The sequence below is a fragment of the Schistocerca piceifrons genome, chromosome 1, assembly GCF_021461385.2.
Source record: "Schistocerca piceifrons isolate TAMUIC-IGC-003096 chromosome 1, iqSchPice1.1, whole genome shotgun sequence".
Classification (NCBI taxonomy): domain Eukaryota; kingdom Metazoa; phylum Arthropoda; class Insecta; order Orthoptera; family Acrididae; genus Schistocerca; species Schistocerca piceifrons.
The window spans coordinates 578,996,504-579,017,731 of NC_060138.1; the positions used below are offsets into that span (position 1 = coordinate 578,996,504).

A 21,228-nucleotide genomic window follows, 5' to 3' on the forward strand; every position below is an offset into this window, starting at 1 on the left:
TGAAAGGACTTAACGGAGTGGTAGTTTGTTTTACTGGGTGAATAATATGTTTTACTTGCATTTATGTGTTTCATGCTTAATTTGTAAGTTAATGACAATGCAATGACAACTCGCTCCTGAGAGGATATATATAATAGAGGGAAACATTCCACATGGGAAAAATATATCTAAAAACAAAGATTCTGTAACTTACCAAATGAAAGTGTTCGTACGTTGATAGAAACAATAACAAACACAAACACACACACAAAATTCAAGCTTTTGCAACCCACAGTTGCTTCATCAGGAAAAAGGGAAGGAGAGGGAAAGACGAAAGGATGTGGATTATAAGGGAGAGGGTAAGGAGTCATTCCAATCCCGGGAGCGGAAAGGCTTACCTTAGGGGGAAAAAAGGACGAGTGTACACTCGCGCGCACACACACACACACACACACACACACACACACACACACACACACACACACACACATATCCATCTGCACATATACAGACACAAGCAGACATATGTAAAGGCAAAGAGTTTGGGCAGAGATGTCAGTCGAGGCGGAAGTACAGAGGCAAAGATGTTGTTGAATGACAGGTGAGGTATGAGCGGCGGCAACTTGAAATTAGCGGAGGTTGAGGCCTGGTGGGTATCGGGAAGAGAGGATATATTGAAGGGCAAGTTCCCATCTCCGGAGTTCTGATAGGTTGGTGTTAGTGGGAAGTATCCAGATAACCCAGACGGTGTAACACTGTGCCAAGATGTGCTGGCCCTGCACCAAGGCATGTTTAGCCACAGGGTGATCCTCATTACCAACAAACACTGTCTGCCTGTGTCCATTCATGCGAATGGACAGTTTGTTGCTGGTCATTCCCACATAGAAAGCTTCACAGTGTAGGCAGGTCAGTTGGTAAATCACGTGGCTCTGCCTTTGATCGTGTACAGAGCCAAGATGGCCACCGAGTAAGTGACGCCAGAAACCATTCCCAGAAAGTTAAGTGATTTAGACAGGAATATAATCTAGTTTAATGCCGACAACAAATTAAATACGTGCATTAGTGTATCGTTTAGTCTTGCCATTAAAGGTTTGACTTTTCTTTGCGTATTTTTTCAGAAAACATGAAAAGATCGTAACTTCGCGAAGTCGCGCTTAGGCTTAAATTTTGTAAACGTGTTTGTTTCTTGTTTCACGGTAATTTAACTAGTTTCTCGGTAACAAATATGTAAACTACTGTAAATAGCGTATAACTTCATTGTTGTAATACAGATTTCAGAAAAACAGCGTAACTTTATATCAGAATCTTGCCTATATACATTTGTTTATAGGCCTAATTCTCGTAACGTTTTTGGAGAATCAAAGTTAAAGTATCTCGTTTAATTGTCCTTTTTTTCATTCCATCGAGTGAAATATTTAATAAATAGCGTATACCTTCATTGTTTTAATACAGATCTCAGAAAAACAGCGGAATTTTAAATCAGAAACTTGCTTATATAAATTTGTGAATAGGCTTAATTCTTGTAACGTCTTTTTTGATTTTCGGTAATTTAATTGATTTATTCTAGCTAAAGTATTATTTTTGCCATGAGTGAGAAGTGCCTGACTTGCCGTAGAATTGTTAGTTCCGGGGTTTGGTGTGATGGATGTAGTAGTTTTTTTCACTGGGGGAACTGCAGTGGCGTGGGTGTTGGGAAAGTGGATCAGGCTCACCAGTGGTTATGTAGGATTTGCAGCAGAGATAGGAAGATAGTGGAACAGGAGGGGAAAATTGCTGCCCTTCAGGCTGAGCTAGAGCAGGCTAGGGAAGATCTGGACAGGTTAAGGAGGGAGAAGGGCAAAGAGAGGTGGGAAGTGGCAACAGGTAGCAGAAGGAACAGGCCTAGAACTAAGTCTGACAGTTTTGTGGTGTATGTCAAAAATAAGTTTAACCTGTTGCTTCAGTTAGAAACTGATGAGCCTCAAGCAGAGGTAGGTGTAGACAGGACACAACAAACTTTCAATAGGAAATTGAAAAAGAATGTAGGAAAGTCATCGAAAAGGAAGAAAGTTTTGTTGTTAGGCAGTTCTCATGCCAGAGGTGTAGGCCAACTTCTGCAGGAGGAATTAGGACCAGAATACCAGGTCACAAATTTTTTCAAACCAAGTGCTAGTCTGGATCAGGTGACAGAGGATTTAGGTTCACTCTGTAAAGGATTTACCAGGGAACACACCGTGGTTATTGTGGGAGGGCCAGGGAACAGCATCGACAGAGATCCTGGGTACAGTATAGAGTGTGACCTGGTAAAGATTGCGTCGGGATCGAGACACACCAATGTTGAATTTGTATCTGTCCTGAGACGCCATGACCGGCCTCATTTGAACTCTTCTGTTGGGAGAGTTAATTTGGAGTTGGAACAGCTGCTTGGGTCGGGTGCGGGGACTCATATTGGTGTGGTTCCTGTTGATTATCTCAGTAGGTGGGACTATACCAGGCACGGCCTACATCTCAACAGGAAAGGGAAGGGGAAACTGGCTGGGGTAATAGCAGGAAATTTAAGGGGGGGGGGGGGGGGAGGCACTGCCATGAATGGTAAAATACCAGTGGTTACAGGTGTTGGAGCAGCACCTTTTTTAGGATAGGTAAGACAGAAAGATGTCAAGTTCTACGAGAGGTCAGGATTGAAACAAATCTTCAGTTTAGGAAAGAAATTAAACAGCACAATTCTAGCACATTTGATCACCAATCACAGCTATCAATTATAAATTTTCACCAATCACCAGAAATTTTATCTCCACCAAGTTGTATCTCAGTCCTAGGTAATTGCATTGATGAATTAAAGTCACCCAACCCAGTTGACATAATCTGCCTCTCTGAACACCATGTGACCACTGGTATAGGAACAAGGCCTAAGCACAATGAGAAACTCAGACAGGAGAGTACTGCAAATGTAAGAATAAGGAAAGGTTCTTATAAAAGTATAATTAAAAATAATGTAAGTTATTTCATCAAAATATTGGGAGTTTAAAGAATAAAATAGATGAGCTTCTGGTTTGTTTAGAAGATTTAGAAGCTGAGGATGAAATAGATATACTGTGCCTGTCTGAGCATCACATTGTTACTGATATGGATAAGGTAAATGTAAGTGGATATAAGCTCTCTGCACATGTAATTAGAGAAAATATGGAGAAAGGAGGAGTTGCCATATATGTCAAAAGTTATCAGTGTGCAAAAAGTGTAGAAACAAAAAAGTTTTGTATAGAGAAACATATAGAAGCATGTGCCTGTGAGCTTAAATTAAATAAAGGCACATTTATAATTGTGACTGTATATAGGTCCCCATCGGGAAATTTTCATCTATTTCTGAAAAATTTGGACTCCTTGTTGTGCTATCTGTCAGAAAGGGGGAAGCAAATTATTATCTGTGGGGACTTCAATGTAGATTCTCTGAAAGAGGGTAATAGGAAAAATGACCTTGAAGTATTACTCGGTTCTTTCAATTTGACACCCATTATTGATTTTCCTACTCGGGTGGTAAAGGATAGCACCTCACTGATAGATAACTTCTTTATAGACCAAGATAAGTTTAACCAGATAAATGCTCAACCTGTTGAGAATGGTCTTTCTGATCATGGTGCACAGCTAGTTACAATATATGACATAGCTCCATTCAGCAGTAGTAAACAGTCCTTCGAAGTAGTACGTTCAGTCAACGATTTAACAATTGCAAATTTCAGGGAAAGCCTACAGCAGTTAGACTGGGATGAGGTGTACCGTGAACCTGATGCCAATTTAAAATATAATTTATTTCATGACATTTTTGTAAATGCATTTGAAAACTGCTTCCCCAAGAAAATAGTTAAATATACTCGTAAGAAACTTGCTTAAAAGCAAAAACTCACATGGAATTGATGGCATTTCCAGCAAAATACTAAAAGCTTGTTCTCAACAGATAAGTAAGATTCTCAGCCACCTGTGTAATAGCTCTCTGGAACAGGGCATTTTCCCTGATAGACTGAAATATGCTATTGTTATACCTTTGCATAAAAAGGGGGATAGATCTGATGTCAACAATTACCGTCCAATCTCCCTTCTAACAGCTTTATCCAAAATTTTTGAGAAAGTAATGTATTCAAGAGTAGCTTCACATATCTGTAAAAATGTACTAACAAAATGTCAGTTTGGTTTCCAGAAAGGTTTTTCAACAGAAAATGCCATATATGCTTTCACCAGTCAAATTTTGAATGATCTGAATAACCGAACACCACCCATTCAGATTTTTTGTGATCTCTCAAAGGCTTTTGATTGTGTAAATCATGAAATTCTGCTAGACAAGCTCAAGTATTGTGGCATGAGTGGGACAGTGCACAAATGGTTTAATTCGTACCTAACTGGAAGAGTGCAGAAAGTTGAAATAAGTAGTTCTCGTAACATGCAAAGATCAGCACATTCCTCAAACTGGGGAACTATCAAGCATGGGGTTCCACAAGGGTCAGTCTTGGGTCCTTTGTTGTTCTTATTATATATTAATGACTTGCCATTCTATATTCATGAAGAGGCAAAGTTAGTTCTCTTTGCTGATGATACAAGTATAGTAATCACACCTGACAAACAAGAATTAACTGATGAAACTGTCAATACTGTCTTTCAGAAAATTACTAAGTGGTTCCTTGTAAATGGACTCTCACTGAATTTGGATAAGACACAGTACATACAGTTGCGTACAGGGAATGGTATGACACCATTAATAAATATAGACCTTAATCAGAAGCATATAGCTAAGGTAGAATATTCCAAATTTTTAGGTGTGTCCATTGATGAGAGATTAAATTGGAAGAAACACATTGATGATCTGCTGAAACGTTTGAGTTCAGCTACTTATGCAATAAGGGTCATTGCAAATTTTGGTGATAAACATCTTAGTAAATTAGGTTACTACGCCTATTTTCACTCATTGCTTTCATATGGCATCATATTTTGGGGGAATTCATCACTGAGGAATAAAGTATTTATTGCACAAAAGCGTGTAATCAGAATAACAGCTGGAGTCCACCCAAGATCATCCTGCAGACATTTATTTAAGGATCTAGGGATATTCACAGTAGCTTCTCAGTATATATACTCTCTTATGAAATTTGTTATTAACAACCAAACCCAGTTCAAAAGTAATAGCAGTGTGCATAACTACAATACTAGGAGAAAGGATGATCTTCACTATTCAAGATTAAATCTAACTTTGGCACAGAAAGGGGTGAATTATACTGGCACTAAAGTCTTTGGTCACTTACCAAATAGTATCAAAAGTTTGACAGATAACCAACAAGTATTTAAGAAGAAATTAAAAGAATTTCTGAATGACAACTCCTTCTACTCCATAGAGGAATTTTTAGATATAAATTAAGAAAAAAAAGAAAAAAAATATTTAAAAACTAAAAAAAATAAAAATAAAAAATAAAGAAAAACAAAAAACACAAAAAAATAAAGTTGTTATATTAACTTAAGTATGTTGTTAAATTAACCTAATTATGTCATGTATTAGAAAATTCGACTCATTCCACATCATTACGAAATATCGTATTCATGATCCATGGAACTAGTATTAATCTAATCTAATCTATGTACACCTTCCAGGTTATGGGGTGCATGGGACAGGTTTTACACCGAGGGCAGTTGCAAGGGTAGGAGCCAGAGGGTACGGAAGGTGGTTTGGGGATTTCATAGGGATGAACCAAGAGGTTACGAAGGTTAGGTGGATGGTGGAAAGACACTCTTGGTGGAGTGGGGAGGATTTAATGAAGGATGGATCTCATTTCAGGGCAGGACTGGAGCAGATTCGTTTGCCACAAAGACCTAGGCTGTAGGGAAGGGACCGTTTGATATGGAATGGGTGGCAGCTGTCATAATGGAGGTACTGTTGCTTGTTGGTGGGTTTGATGTGGACGGATGTGTGAAGCTGGCCATTGGACGGATGGGGGTCAGTGTAAAGGAAAGTGGCATGGGATTTGGAGTAGGACCAGGTGAATCTGATGGAACCAAAGGAGTTGAGGTTGGAGAGGAAATTCTGGAGTTCTTCTTCACTGTGAGTCCAGATCATGAAGATGTCATCAATAAATATGTACCAAACTTTGGGTTGGCAGGCCTGGGTAACCAAGAAGGCTTCCTTTAAGTGACCCATAAATAGGTTGGCATACGAGGGGGCCATCTTGGTACCCATGGCTGTTCCCTTTAATTTTTGGTATGTCTGGCCATCAAAAGTGAAGAAGTTGTGAGTCAGGATGAAGCTGGCTAAGGTAATGAGGAAAGAGGTTTTAGGTAGGGTGGCAGGTGATCGGTGTGAAAGAAAGTGCTCCATCATAGCGACGTGCGGAATATTTGTGTATAAGGAAGTGGCATCAATGGTTACAAGGATGGTTTCCGGGGTTAACAGATTGGGTAAGGATTCCAGGCGTTCGAGAAAGTGGTTGGTGTCTTTGATGAAGGATGGGAGACTGCATGTAATGGGTTGAAGGTGTTGATCTACGTAGGGCTTGGTAACCAGCTACAATGGGACAGCTGGGATGATTGGGTTTGCGAATTTTAGGAAGTAGGTAGAAGGTAGGGGTGCGGAGTGTCGGTGGGGTCAGGAGGTTGATGGAGTCAGGTGAAAGGTTTTGTAGGGGGCCTAAGGTTCTGAGGATTCCTTGAAGCTCTGCCTGGACATCGGGAATGGGATTACCTTGGCAAACTTTGTATGTAGTGTTGTCTGAAAGCTGACGCAGTCCCTCAGCCACATACTCCCAACGATCAAGTACTACGGTCGTGGAACCCTTGTCCGCCAGAAGAATGACGATGGATCGGTCAGCCTTCAGATCACGGATAGCCTGGGCTTCAGCAGTGGTGATGTTGGGAGTAGGATTAAGGTTTTTCAGGAAGGATTGAGAGGCAAGGCTGGAAGTGAGAAATTCCTGGAAGGTTTGGAGAGGGTGATTTTGAGGAAGAGGAGGTTGGGTCCCACTGTGACGGAGGACGGAACTGTTCCAGGCAGGGTTCAATTTGGATAGTGTCTTGGGGAGTTGGAGCATTAGGAGTAGGATTAGGATTATTTTTCTTTGTGGCAAAGTGATATTTCCAGCAGAGAGTATGAGTGTAGGACAGTAAATCTTTGACGAGGGCTGTTTGGTTTAATCTAGGAGTGGGGCTGAAGGTGAGGCCTTTGGATAGGACAGAGGTTTCGGATTGGGAGAGAAGTTTGGAGGAAAGGTTAACTACTGAATTAGGGTGTTGTGGTTCCAGATTGTGTTGATTAGAATTTTGAGGTTTTGGGGGGAGTGGAGCTGGAAGTGGGAGACTGAGTAGATGGGAGAGACTGGGTCTGTGTGCAATGAGAGAAGGTTGAGGTTTGCTGGAAAGGTTGTGGAGGGTGTGTGAGTTGCCTTTCCGGAGGTGGGAAACCAGGAGATTGGATAGGTTTTTGAGGTGGAGGGTGGGATGCTGTTCTAATTTGCGGTTGGCCTGTAGGAGGATGCTCTGAACAGCCGGTGTGGATGTGGGAGAGGAAAGATTGAGGATTTATATTAAGGATAGGAGTTGACGGGTGTGTTCATTGGCTGAGTTGATGTGTAGGTGAAGGATTAGGTGGGTGAGGGCTATGGATTGTTCAGTTTGGAACTGGTATAGGGACTGATGGAAAGAAGGGTTACAGCCAGAGATGGGAACTTTCAGTGTGAGGCCTTTGGGGTAATGTCAAATGTCAGACAAGCCTGAGTAAATAAAATATGGGAGCGTAACCTGGCTAGGGCGAATGCATGTTTGCGGAGGGAATGTAAATAAAACTTAATGGGGTCGTTGTGGGGATGTTGTGAGGGTGACATGGTATTAGAAGGTGGAAAGTGTTACATGAGGCTGAAATGAAAATGAAAATAAAAATAAAAATAAAAATATATGGGGAGAGATAAAGGTGAACTAGAAAGCAACTGGAGATCTGGTGTGAAAAAAGTGAAAAAAGTGTTGGTTAAAACTGAGCAATGTTGATCCTGTGGTGAACTTGGGTTCGTAAACAGCGATGTGCACAAAGGTTAGGCGGTTGTGTTGCCGCCAAAACATGTTAAAGGGTGGAGAAATTTGAGAAAATTTCGAAAAAACTGCGTGTAAATGTATTAAAAGGAGTGGTTTTGTGGTGGCAGATTATGAAAATGAGGCTAACAATTGTCTGAAGAAGAAATAATGATGTTAAAACCTGTGGGAAGCGGCTAAAAATGATCAGTGATGTGGAAAAAACAGAAATGGAAATAAAGCGAAAGTTGTTAGAACTAGCTGAAATGGTTGTTTAATAGGTGAAAGGAACTGTTTGTGAACTGGGAACGGTGGATTTTATAGCAGCGGTAGTGTTGAAAGCGTAAAAAAATTTTTTGGTTATGGTTTGGAAGTGGGTTACGTATTTTTGAGTATATATAGGCAGGATAAAATTGTATGGTAGATTACAGTAAAAAAGAGAAGGTGAACACAAAGTGAAACTACTTGCACAAACAGAAAGAGAAAGTAAGATGACAGAAAAGATTTCGAAATGCAACAGTGACAATAACAAACATAATTGTTAGGTTCAAATTAATGATATGAATATAATAGAGAGAAACATTCCACGTGGGAAAAATATATCTAAAAACAAAGATGATGTAACTTACCAAACGAAAGCGTTGGTATGTCGATAGACACACAAACAAACACAAACACACACACAAAATTCAAGCTTTCGCAACCCACGGTTGCTTCATCAGGAAAGAGGGAAGATGAGGGAAAGACGAAAGGATGTGGGTTTTAAGGGAGAGGGTAAGGAGTCATTCCAATCCCGGGAGCGGACAAAACCTCAACTCCTTTGGTTCCATCAGATTCACCTGGTCCAACTCCAGACCCCTTGCCACTTTCCTTGACGTTGACCTCCATCTGTCCAATGGCCAGCTTCACACATCTGTCCACATCAAACCCAGCAACAAGCAACAGTACGTCCATTATGACAGCTGCCACCCATTCCATATCGAACGGTCCCTTCCCTACAGCCTAGGTCTTTTTGGCAAACGAGTCTGCTCCAGTCCTGAATCCCTGAAACATTACACCAACAACCTGAAAACAGCTTTCGCATCCCGCAACTACCCTCCCAACCAGGTACAGAAGCAAATAACCAGAGCCACTTCCTCATCCCCTCAAACCCAGAACCTCCCACAGAAGGACCCCAAAAGCATCCCACTTGTGACAGGATACTTTCCGGGACTGGATCAGACTTTGAATGTGGCTCTCCAGCAGGGATACGACTTCCTCAAATCCTGCCCTGAAATGAAATGAGAACCATCCTTTTGTGGCGGTGTTCGTAGCGACAAACAATTCGCGGTAGAAACGGCTTACGAAGTCACCGCCACACTTTTAATAGCGGGCCGACCGGTCCGCTGGAACAGTGAACAGAAAGATGAAAACCCAAACACTCTGATTAAATAAAAGTCGGTACTTATCTTTATTACGAAGATACAGAAATACAGTAGTGAACTCCGTGTCAACAGAAATCTGTCTAGTTCGAGTCGGAGCGGCTAGGTCAGCGTCGGCTGACGACAAACAACAACTCTGCTGCGATGAACACACAACTGACTAGCAAGTACACAATTCGGTGGCGAGTATACAACTGAGCGGCGAATACAGAACTGTCCTAGCGCTCGCGACTCCAGCGGTTAAGAAGCCCAGAAGCCAGCGGTGGCGCGCGCAGACTTGCGGCGATTTCCTGTCTCGCTGGCGCTGCTTATGCGGACGGCGTCCGGACTTTGATGCTGCCAACCTTTTGGCAGCGGGCTCGGGTGGCATTACTGGCTAGGATATAACACATCCTTCATTAAATCCTCCCCACTCCACCAAGAGTGTCTTTCCGCCGTCCACCTAGCCTTCGTAACCTCTTGGTTCATCCCTATGAAATCCCCAAACCACCTTCCCTACCCTCTGGCTCCTACCCTTGTAACTGCCCCCGGTGTAAAACCTGTCCCATGCACCCTCCCACCACCACCACCACCACCACCACCTACTCCAGTCCTGTAACCCGGAAGGTGTACACGAGCAAAGGAAGAGCCACGTGTGAAAGCACCCACGTGATTTACCAACTGACCTGCCTACACTGTGAAGCTTTCTATGTGGGAATGACCAGCAACAAACTGTCCATTCGCATGAATGGACACAGGCAGACAGTGTTTGTTGGTAATGAGGATCACCCTGTGGCTAAACATGCCTTGGTGCAGGGCCAGCACATCTTGGCACAGTGTTACACCGTCTGGGTTATCTGGATACTTCCCACTAACACCAACCTATCAGAATTCCGGAGATGGGAACTTGCCCTTCAATATATCCTCTCTTCCCGTTACCCACCAGGCCTCAACCTCCGCTAATTTCAAGTTGCCGCCGCTCATACCTCACCTGTCATTCAACAACATCTTTGCCTCTGTACTTCCGCCTCGACTGACATCTCTGCCCAAACTCTTTGCCTTTACATATGTCTGCTTGTGTCTGTATATGTGCGGATGGATATGTGTGTGTGTGTATGTGTGTGTGTGTGTGTGTGTGTGTGTGTGTGCGCGTGTGTATACCTGTCCTTTTTTCCCCCTAAGGTAAGCCTTTCCGCTCCCGGGATTGGAATGACTCCTTACCCTCTCCCTTAAAACCCACATTCTTTCATCTTTCCCTCTCCTTCCCTCTTTCCCTCTCCTTCCCTCTTTCCTGATGAAGCAACCGTGGGCTTGCTAAAGCTTGAATTTTGTGTGTGTGTTTGTGTTTGTTTGTGTGTCCAGGACGCAAACCAGTTACTTTGCTCTTTGTAACTACCTGCTTGTAACTCCTACACCATAGTAAACTTGTGAAACTTTTTACTGTGTCCTATACTTTAGATCTTATGAAAACTTTAATTGCCAGTATGTCATTATGTAACATTAAATTACAACAAATCAGATCAAGAATGGTGGTTTTGATATGTCTTCAATGCATCGTTCCTTGGAACATAGTACTTTCAGAACACTCAAGTTATAATATGAAAACAGTCAAATACAAGAATTCTTTAATCACCCACATAACATTTTTCATCATCTTATTACAACAAATTGTACCAATATCAATGTGATAATATTCTTCTCGGGCAGAATATTATCAATTATGACGCCGGGAAAGCCTTCGTAGCCACAATATCAATGTGGTTTTGAGAGATCTTCACTGTTTTGGTGTTTTGAAATGGCGTTTATTCATAGGACATAAGTTATTATATAAAACCCACCAAATATGAGCTTCAATTAAAAATTATAAAATCCAATATGGGGCCATCAATTTCGAGCCTGAAATGAGGGACATTCTATGCAAGGTCCTTCCCACTCCTCATGAAATAGTGTTCCGTCATCCACCCAACTTCCGCAGCATCCTAGTCCACCGTGTGCCGCACCCAACGCCAACCTCAGCCACTTACCACATGGATCATATCCCTGTTGCAGACCCAGGCGCACGCCCTGGCCCAATACACCTACCCATCATTTCCTGTTCCTGTTCTGTCACAGGTTTATCCTACCCCATCAGAGGCTGTGCCACCTATGAAAGCAGCTATGTCATACACCAGCCAGGCTGCGATCATTGCACAGCTTTTTGTATAGGTATGACTTCCAACCATCTCTCCGCCAGGATGAATTGCCACCACCGAACTATGGCCAAGAGCAAAGTGGACTACTCTGTGGCACAACAGACAGCTCAACATTTTAATGGCTGCTTCACACCCCAGGCCATCTGGATCCTCCCTTAAACACCAACTTTTCTGAACCGCACAGAAGGGAGTTATCCTTACAGCACATTTTCCATTCCTGAAATTATCCCAGTCTCAACCTATGATAACATACTGTCTCCACACTCTCCACCAAACAGTTTCTGGCCTCTCTGTTCTATAACCTCCTCCCAATTCACATCCCCTCATCTTCATTGTGCACTGCTCTCTGCCAGTGCCCCCGCCAACCTTTTCCCATCTCTGCTCCCTTTGCGCTCCCCACCTCCCCTCCCCCTCTCATCAGCCTCCGAACGCTGCCCGTGACAGCCTCTTCCTGCTGCCTTAAGTTCCTGCACGCTCGACCGAACAGTGATCGTCTCTCCACCCTAGGTGTACTCAGCTATCCCTACACCTGCCTGCCCCACTCCTGGCTGCTGCTGCCATTCAATGCAAGATTGCCGTCTAGCCAGAGTGGTCAGATATAGAAGTTGTGTATGCATGAGGTGTGCCTTCTTCTGTGAGTGCATGTGTTTTTTTCCTTTCTTTTCTGAAGAAGGCTTTGGACGAAACCTTAGTGCATTAACAATATTTTCGTTGTACCTGTCTGTAATTCAGTATGACGTCTTTATCCTTTTCATAATTTTAAATATTCAGATTTTGTTATTGGCATGGACTGTTCAAGGAGAGGGCGTTACAAGTACCTACAGCTCACTTGCCAGAGAGGCACAAGTGGTAGGCTACCTGTCAAGAAGTCCTCAGTCCTATAATGCACTCAGCCTATCTTACTGATATAACATATTTAAATAACTTTAAGACTACAAGGTAATATACAATATGAGTTCTGTTGGCTAGGAAATTCTGAATACATAACTACTCTGATATTCTGTAACATCATATTTTTTTCACTGAGCAGAACTGTATATTGAGTGTCTTGTGGAAACGGAGGACTACTGTGTCAATCTGAGTGCTGATATCTAAGGTTCTCTGGAATCTCATGGGTAACAGACTAAGCTGAGTTTCCATATGATCTGTGGTTGCAGAATTCCTGTTGATTCTTGTATAGGAAATTTTTGCTCTCCAAACTTAATGAGCAAGCTTAAGACACATTACATAATCCTACAGTAGATTGATGTAAATAGACGTATAATTGTGTGTCTCATAATTTTAAACTGCTATGAAACATTTGTGTTCATGCACATTCTGTTAGAGATAGAAAAAGATTCATTCATTTAGTGTGTGTGCTTAGGTAACTAGGAAAACCATATACAAACATTTTTATGATTTTCCACTCACAAAACTTGCTACTCAGTGAGCTCATATATAAACCTGGAGTGTTAAAATTGCAAAAGGAATATTAATCAGTATGGAGTAAAGTGGTAATGAATTCAGTTTGTATCAGCAGAACTTTTAATATGATGATGTATGAAAATTAATATGCAGATTTCAAATAGCACTTCAACTACCCTCTGTGGTTTCATTGAATCACTTTAAATTTGTTCCAGAGTGATTAGTAAATGTCTGTTTTCTGAAAAGTTTCAGAAATGTGCATATGTATTGTATTTAACACATTATTTTCTATCCACAGATGGATAATGTTATCATCAGGAGGAGGAAAGGAACCTTACATTTCATCAGATTTCCAACCAGTGAAATGGGCAATTTCCTTGCCCTAGCAAAGGCAAAAGGCATGGCAACCTTAGTTACAACAGTTTGCGCCACTGGTGGTGGTGCATACAAATTTGAAAATAATTTCCATCAGGTTTGTTCCTCATAAACTTAAGCAAATATAATAAGACTGGAAAGCAGTGTGAAGATGATTGTTGAACATTATGCATTAATAAAAATAATAATATCTCAGAGTAGCCTGATACTGACAGTCTCTGACATTATTGTAATGTGGAAATTGAAGGACACCTATAATAACTTTGTTTTGTGGATAGGTTTATTTAAGGAAAGTATAGCCTGTCAGAGAAGTTATAGAAACAACTGTAATTTTATGCAGTTGCATCAGTACTGTCTCATCAGCATCATAGCAGTTTTTGAAAAATTGAAGAGTTGTATCATAGTCTCATTAACGTTCCAACTGTGGGTGACATAGATATGTTCATACAGCTTCTTCTGGATCATTTTGCACGGCCCACAAGTATTGTAGCAGACATAATGTCTGCTCTGTTTGCACTTTGGAAGTTGCAATTTTCCTGTTGAATACTTCTCTGTTGCTCTGGAACATTGAGGGCTGCTATTTTCCTCCTAAATCTTTTCCTATTGTTCTGGACATCTGAGGTCATTGTTTTGCCATTTGAAATATCAGGATTTCGTATGAGATTATAGTGAAAATATGGCAGAAAGAAAATATGCCGAAACAGTGGAGTGCAGCAATACTTTTCCCTATTCATAAGAAGTATGACAAAGCTGACAGTGGGAATTGTAGAGGAATTGCACTGCTCTATATAGTATATAGAGTATTAGGAAAGATCATGGCTGGGAATAGAAGAGTATCTAGGAGACTACCAGTGTGGTTTCAGAACTATTAGATCCACTACATATCAGATTTTCACTATCAGACAGATCCTTGAAAAGTGTTATAACATCGATGTCCACCAGCTGTTCATTGATTTCAAACGAGCTTATGATAGTATGAAAAGGGATCGACTTTGGAAGGCAAAGCAAGAGATAGGAGTCCCTAACAAACTGATAAGATTGGTTCAAATGACTTTGAAAAGAACAATATGCAGAGTAAAGATTGAGGGCACTTTATCAAAGGCGTTTGAAGTTAACCAAGGACTGCAGCAGGTGATGTGCTCTCCACTAATCTGTTTAATGTTGTCTCAGAGAGTGTAATGCAAAAGGCCATGCAACAACCCAGGGGGAACACTGTTTAAAAGAGTGACTCAGGAACTGGAATGTGCGGATGATAATTGATTTGTTATCAAGGAGGAAACAGGACCTGGAAGAAAAGCTTGAAAAAGTAGAAAGACATGATGTGGAGATGGGGCTGACTATTAATCACTCAAAGACCAAGTATATGTTAACACCTAGGAAAAGATATAGTGAAGGAGAAAGAAGCATGACTTTGAATGGAAAAGAATATGAACGCTGTGAGAGCTTTTAATATCTTGGGTCACTGGTAACTGAGACTAATGATATGAGAGAAGAAATACATGCCAAGGATTGCAGCTGGTAACAGGAGCTACTTTGCACTGGTTAATGTGTTGAAAGCAAGGAGCCTCAGTAGGAATCTGAAGCTGACAGTGTATCACACATTAGTTAGACCTGTGGTGATGTATGTTTTGGAGACCCGTACTATGGTACAAAATTAGTTGTTGCTGAGATGGGAAGGAAGATACTTAGGAAAATCTATGGCCCAGTGAATGATGGGTTTTTTTGGAGAATCAGAAATAATAAGGAAATCGGAGAGTTGTACAACAAATGAGATATTGTGGCTGAAATAAAGAGTAACAGACTACTTTGGTTGGGTCATGTAGAAAGAATGGTGGAGAACAGCACAGTCAAGAAAGTTTTCAAAGGGAAACCTGGTGGATGTCATATAAGGGGCAGACCAAGGACCAGATGGTTAGACAACATGGAGGAGGACTTGAGAAGGATGGGAATGAGGAAGATGGAGAGCCAAGGCAGCCAGCAGAGAAGAGTGGGCGTAGATTGTCTGGGAGGCCAAGGCCCTACGAGGGCTGTAGTGCCAAGGAGTAGTAGTAGTAGAAATATCAGGATATGCATTTTTGAAGTTCTCCATTCTCACTCCATACAGATATACCTTCTCATGGCAGCAGTTTTGTATCCATATTCCTGAGCTTGTGTATGGATCTTTGCTGTAAGATATACAACACTCAGAAAATTTATCAGTCGGTTTATTCTGCTGTTATAATGTTGAATGTGATTCGTGTGTTTCCCCACATTATTTATGTTAAAAGTCAGTTAAAATCAGTGCTACAGTAAGTTTATGGTTTTCTTTTTATGTTCCTGTAATTCTACCTTAAAGCAAGTCTAATTATTGAATAATAACACCCCATGATTTTTTATGGAAAGATTGGAAAACTGCTCATGGTAAGAGAGTTAAATAGCTGCTTTCAGACAGAATATTTTTCACATGAATGCTGAGGAGTAGGTCCACTACGTAGTATGATTTTTAATGACAGGCAATGCTTTGTTGCGTAACAATTCAGTTGAGGGACTGACTGTTGTGAATGCTTAGAAACTAGATCCTGAAAATTTGGAGGAGGTGAAATTTTTCATCAAAGGAGGTTACCGTGCCATAACTCTACTCTCCACACACAATTTGAATGTAGAATAACTGTTTATCTTTGCTCATTTTATCCATTATGTGTGTCTTTCGCAGTATCATACACTGACGAAATATTCAAATGTTGCTTTGAAGTACACTCAAAGAGCCCATAATTTTCTTAAATAGAAAATTATTTTTATTTATTTTTTGACAGGAGCTGAACATGAAACTGGCAAAATTTGATGAGTTGGATTCACTTATTAAAGGCATGCTTTACATAGAAGCAAATAATCCTAATGAATGTTACTATTGGGCAAACCCAACTGATGATGAAAAATGTCAGAAACGCTTATTTGATTTCAGTGACCCATATCCATTCATGGTAAGTTATGAGATGTATTGAATAATTTAATTTGTCTTTTTACAAGCTTGGTGAGAGAGTAAATGGAAGTACTACTGACTTTGTGTTTAAGTATGATACATGAGGCATAATGACTTGTTTCCTCTGAGGATTCTTCTCCTTCTTTCTTTCTTTTTAACTTTTTTCTTTGCACCACATGGAATATTTTTGTGTGAGCTTTTATGTGATGTGCTAATTTGAATTGAAGATGATCCATGCTGAGATACTTTTCTTGTGAATGCTAGCTTTTATCTAACACTGGTATCAGTCTATAAAGGCTTTTCCTTTTTAACAGTGTGTTAACCAACAAATCTGTGATTTAAAAATTTGTGGCAGGAGTAGATTTTGAAAGGTGATGTGATGACTAAAACGACGTTTTGAAAGATAATGTGATGACTGAAGTGACTTGACTGAGTAAATGTAAGGCTATATAGAGAGAGCTCTTGCACTGTTGTTACTGTTGTTGTTGTTGTTGTGGTCTTCAGTCCAGAAACTGGTTTGATGCAGCTCTTGATGCTACTCTATCCTGTGCAAGCTTTTTCATCTCCCAGTAAGGAGTTTCCAGTTTTTGGAAAATTGTTCTGTTATGCATGGTTTGCTGTGAAATCTTCTGTAGTGTTAACAAAGTTTCTTTCACAAGTGAGATTTATATGAAGAAATGTTGCTGTGGTAAACCTGCATTCATGCGATGCCCATGGTGTTTCGAATTTGTATGTTTTGAATGTTTCTACAATCAGTGTAATACAGGGGAAAGCATAAAATCTTCGGACTAATAAACACAAGAATATTAAGTATAAGAATTAACAATTGATATTAGAAAATCGTTCTTTCAATTCTGAAAGGATATCATATATCTGGTAAGACATTAGGTCTCCTTTGCTGTAGGGACAGAAGTTCAGGCTTAGAGTAGATTGCAATATCAGACAGTCACAGATTAACCTCTTAATATGATTACTATTATTATTGTTGTTGTTGTTGTTTTCATTACAAACGGTTCTTTCATAACATTCGTAAGATTAATGTTTTCAACTTTGTCCTGGAAGGAGAATTTAAAACAATTGTAACCCCTGAAAATATCATACACACAAATATATTAAATAATAAATGTGTAGCACTTATTGTGAAACCCAGTTGTAATTTTACAATTAATGTAACACACTTATATCCCCTAACTTGATAAGAAACATTCATGTAGTAATATTCTATGGACATGAGTATGTTACAAAACACACCAATAATCAGGTTTTAAACATGGGACACTGAAGTGAGAAGCCATGATGCTAGTTACTGGGGCACCAGTTGGGATGAGCTTATCGGTTGCTGAAAGACATCTAAATTATGTCAAAAATTTTTATGATTGTTTTCTCAGAAATGGTAGAGTATCTACATATAAGCCAAAACACGTGTTCATTTATTTTGAATCCTCTTCCACTGAACGAAGTTTCTGTTTCTGGGAAATTGGGTATGCAACCTGCCTGTATCTCCTCGAAGTTGTCTTCCAATAAAGGGTACATAACAGTGTTGTATACCAGTTGTAATCATTTGCAGCATATTGAGCTGTGCATGAAGCGTGTTCCTGTTAAAGTCTGCTTCGTGTACTCCAAGTAACTCTACAAATCTTTGTGTACACATGGAAGATTTGTTTGGGAGAGCGTAACAAGTATCTTTTCAAGATGGAGTAGCCACCTTAGAACCTTGGTTGAACCTTCAGTCAATTTTATACAGAAAAAGATCAAGAATTTCAAACACATTTTTCTTATCTTTTTGTTCATGAGTCAGTTCTTCAGAAACAAACAGTGTTCCCATGTGTACTTGTCTCTTGGGTATTTTTATTGGCCATAAGATTTTGGGTCTTTTAGTTTTAGGTTCTTAGAATAATTTTTTGCTTTCTCTAACTGCATAGCAAATGCTTCTGCAGTCCTAAGATTCACAAGAGCTACTTTTAGCATGTCTGCAGAGTGTTTCAATCTGACTACATGAATATTTGGATTCTGTAGAGATTTGCCCAGTTCTTTGCATAGTCGAAACACTTCAATAGCTACTGTCGTACAAACAATAGTCTCAAACTCTGTAAGCCGTGTTGCATAGCCCTGCAGGACTGACTGTATTTCTCTTTATTTGAGCTTTGTGCCTTCAATACTTCAGTCACTGTATTATGGAATTGATCAAAGTTTTCTTTCAAACATTTTAGAGATTTTATTCTTACAGTGCTTTGAATTAGACACATGATATTACCCTCCAAACTTTTGAATTTGTATTCATCTCATTGACAGTAGATGGTAACACATCATCTTTGTACAAATTTTTCCTTTTGGAGGATTCCAGAATTATATGTGAAACATTTTTCTCAGCTATTAAGACTTCACACAATGGATAACAGCTTCTTGAAATTTCCTGCTGAGCAAGATCCGCACAATGATTATTGCAGCGGATGCAACAGCACTTTGGCTGGCCTCGCAGGAGAGTTTTCTTGAAGCCTTTGTTCCACCCAGACATTTTAGCTGCACCATTTATTAAATGGCTTTTTTTTTTATAAAAATTCCATTCCTACCAAGAGTGTCGCAGAAATGTCTTTAATGGTAGTTGCTAGTGTTTGCACCCTGAAGGTCTGCTTCGAGTCAGCCTCATCCATTATTGAATCTGCTGTAATTAGGAAAAAATAGAGATAATCTAAGACATAATTTTCAGTATTTCACTTCATATCACTGGTATCCAGGTTCTGTGATGCTTCAATAAGATCCTCATTTCTCATATATCATTCTTCTCCTCATTGAGAATGGTCATGAGCTCTCAATCCTTTATAACATTCGTAATAAAGTTGTTATAGCTTTCTTCTGATTGACAGCAGATTCCATGTGCCTTGTGTGATCACAGGCATGCTATTTTCTTCTGTTGCTAAATAATTGTGACAGTTCATCAAGGAAAAAGACTCTTCTAGTATTTTGTAATTTTTCTGTAGCTTTTTCTAGTGCGAAACTTTTAAGAAAAGCTGTTTCATTCTGTGATCTTCTTGTGCGCACTATGTGGACAGACTTAATGCAGTAATGGCAGAGAACACTGTCACACTTTTCTTTGTAATGTAGACATGGTAAGAGAGAAATCGTAGCTTTGCAGAAACAAAGGGCAAGACAGAATATATTTGGAGTTAAAAGATATTTAACATAGTTTGACGGATAGTGTCTTCATGGATGTTACAGTTTGATCTAGTCATAAGCAGAAACTGCTGTCAGCCAAAATAATAATCTTATATTTGCTGACATGCAACATAATTATGTATCACTGACTCTATCTGTAGATCATATACATTTCAAGTGAATTTGGGGATGCAAAAGCCATATCTCAACCCCAGATTAATTTTTACCATGTGTTGTGTTTTGTAGGTGCTGCTTTTTCATAGCTTTTGGTTTCCATTTGAGTGGGTGATGATAGATGCCACACTTGTGTTGCAGTAGCATGTTGTAGAAACTATTACTATTAAAAGTAATTCATTGGCCAAGCTTTTCACCACTGTGAGACATTTCCTTGCAATACTTAATACGGATCTGTTTTACAAAAGCTGCATCAATACTGTAGTAAACCTGCTTCGTCAGTAACATGGGTTTTATTAAGCACAAACTATTTACAAATGAATCACAGAAAGTAATAGTTCCTGATTGTTATGGAAATACACTAAATGAAGAGACATTATTCTGGAAGTTTGTTGAATAACTCTCACATTAGTCCACTATTTGTAGGTTTGATAGGGAAGCACCAGACTACAGACCACACTCTCAGTGCCCCCAGTGCCCTAGGTTTCTTCAGTGGAAACTCAACTGTCAGTTGAATGGTGAGTGAAGACAGTACTGCCTTAGGCAGACAGGCAATTTTGTGTGCTACTCAAATGTTCACTGAAAGACCTGAGTCGAAACAAGGCCCCGGGAGTAGACAACATTCCATTAGAACTACTGATGGCCTTGGGAGAGCCAGTCATGACAAAACTCTACCATCTGGTGAGCAAGATGTATGAGACAGGCGAAATACCCTCAGACTTCAAGAAGAATATAATAATTCCAATCCCAAAGAAACCAGGTGTTGACAGATGTGAAAATTACCGAACTATCAGTTTAATAAGTCACAGCTGCAAAATACTAACGCAAATTCTTTACAGACGAATGGAAAAACTGGTAGAAGCGGACCTCGGGGAAGATCAGTTTGGATTCCGTAGAAATGTTGGAACACGTGAGGCAGTACTAACCTTACGACTTATCTTAGAAGAAAGATTAAGAAAAGGCAAACCTACGTTTCTAGCATTTGTAGACTTAGAGAAAGCTTTTGACAATGTTAACTGGAATACTCTCTTTCAAATTCTGAAGGTGGCAGGTATAAAATACAGGGAGCGAAAGGCTATTTACAATTTGTACAGAAATCAGATGGCAGTTATAAGAGTCGAGGGGCATGAAAGGGAAGCAGTGGTTGGGAAAGGAGTGAGACAGGGTTGTAGTCTCTCCCCGATGTTATTCAATCTGTATATTGAGCAAGCAGTAAAGGAAACAAAAGAAAAATTCGGAGTAGGTATTAAAATTCATGGAGAAGAAGTAAAAACTTTGAGGTTCGCCGATGACATTGTAATTCTGTCAGAGACAGCAAAGGACTTGGAAGAGCAGTTCAACGGAATGGACAGTGTCTTGAAAGGAGGATATAAGATGAATATCAACAAAAGCAAAACGAGGATAATGGAATGTAGTCAAATTAAATCGGGTGATGCTGAGGGAATTAGATTAGGAAATGAGACACTTAAAGTAGTAAAGGAGTTTTGCTATTTAGGGAGTAAAATAACTGATGATGGTGGAAGTAGAGAGGATATAAAATGTAGACTGGCAATGGCAAGGAAATCGTTTCTGAAGAAGAGAA

The 21,228-nt window shown here is 40.0% G+C and overlaps 1 protein-coding gene across 6 annotated transcripts in view; it reads left to right on the forward strand.

Annotated features, from left to right (window-relative positions):
* The window catches only part of LOC124802414 (pantothenate kinase 3), a 166,917-nt gene that overhangs the window by 123,652 nt on the left and 22,037 nt on the right, over window positions 1-21,228 (forward strand). For all 6 annotated transcript variants that reach the window (XM_047263176.1, XM_047263215.1, XM_047263184.1 and 3 more), the window contains 2 exons: window positions 13,284-13,457; window positions 16,153-16,320. In XM_047263176.1, the coding sequence (XP_047119132.1) occupies window positions 13,284-13,457; window positions 16,153-16,320 (342 nt within the window). The remainder of the gene's footprint in view (window positions 1-13,283; window positions 13,458-16,152; window positions 16,321-21,228) is intronic.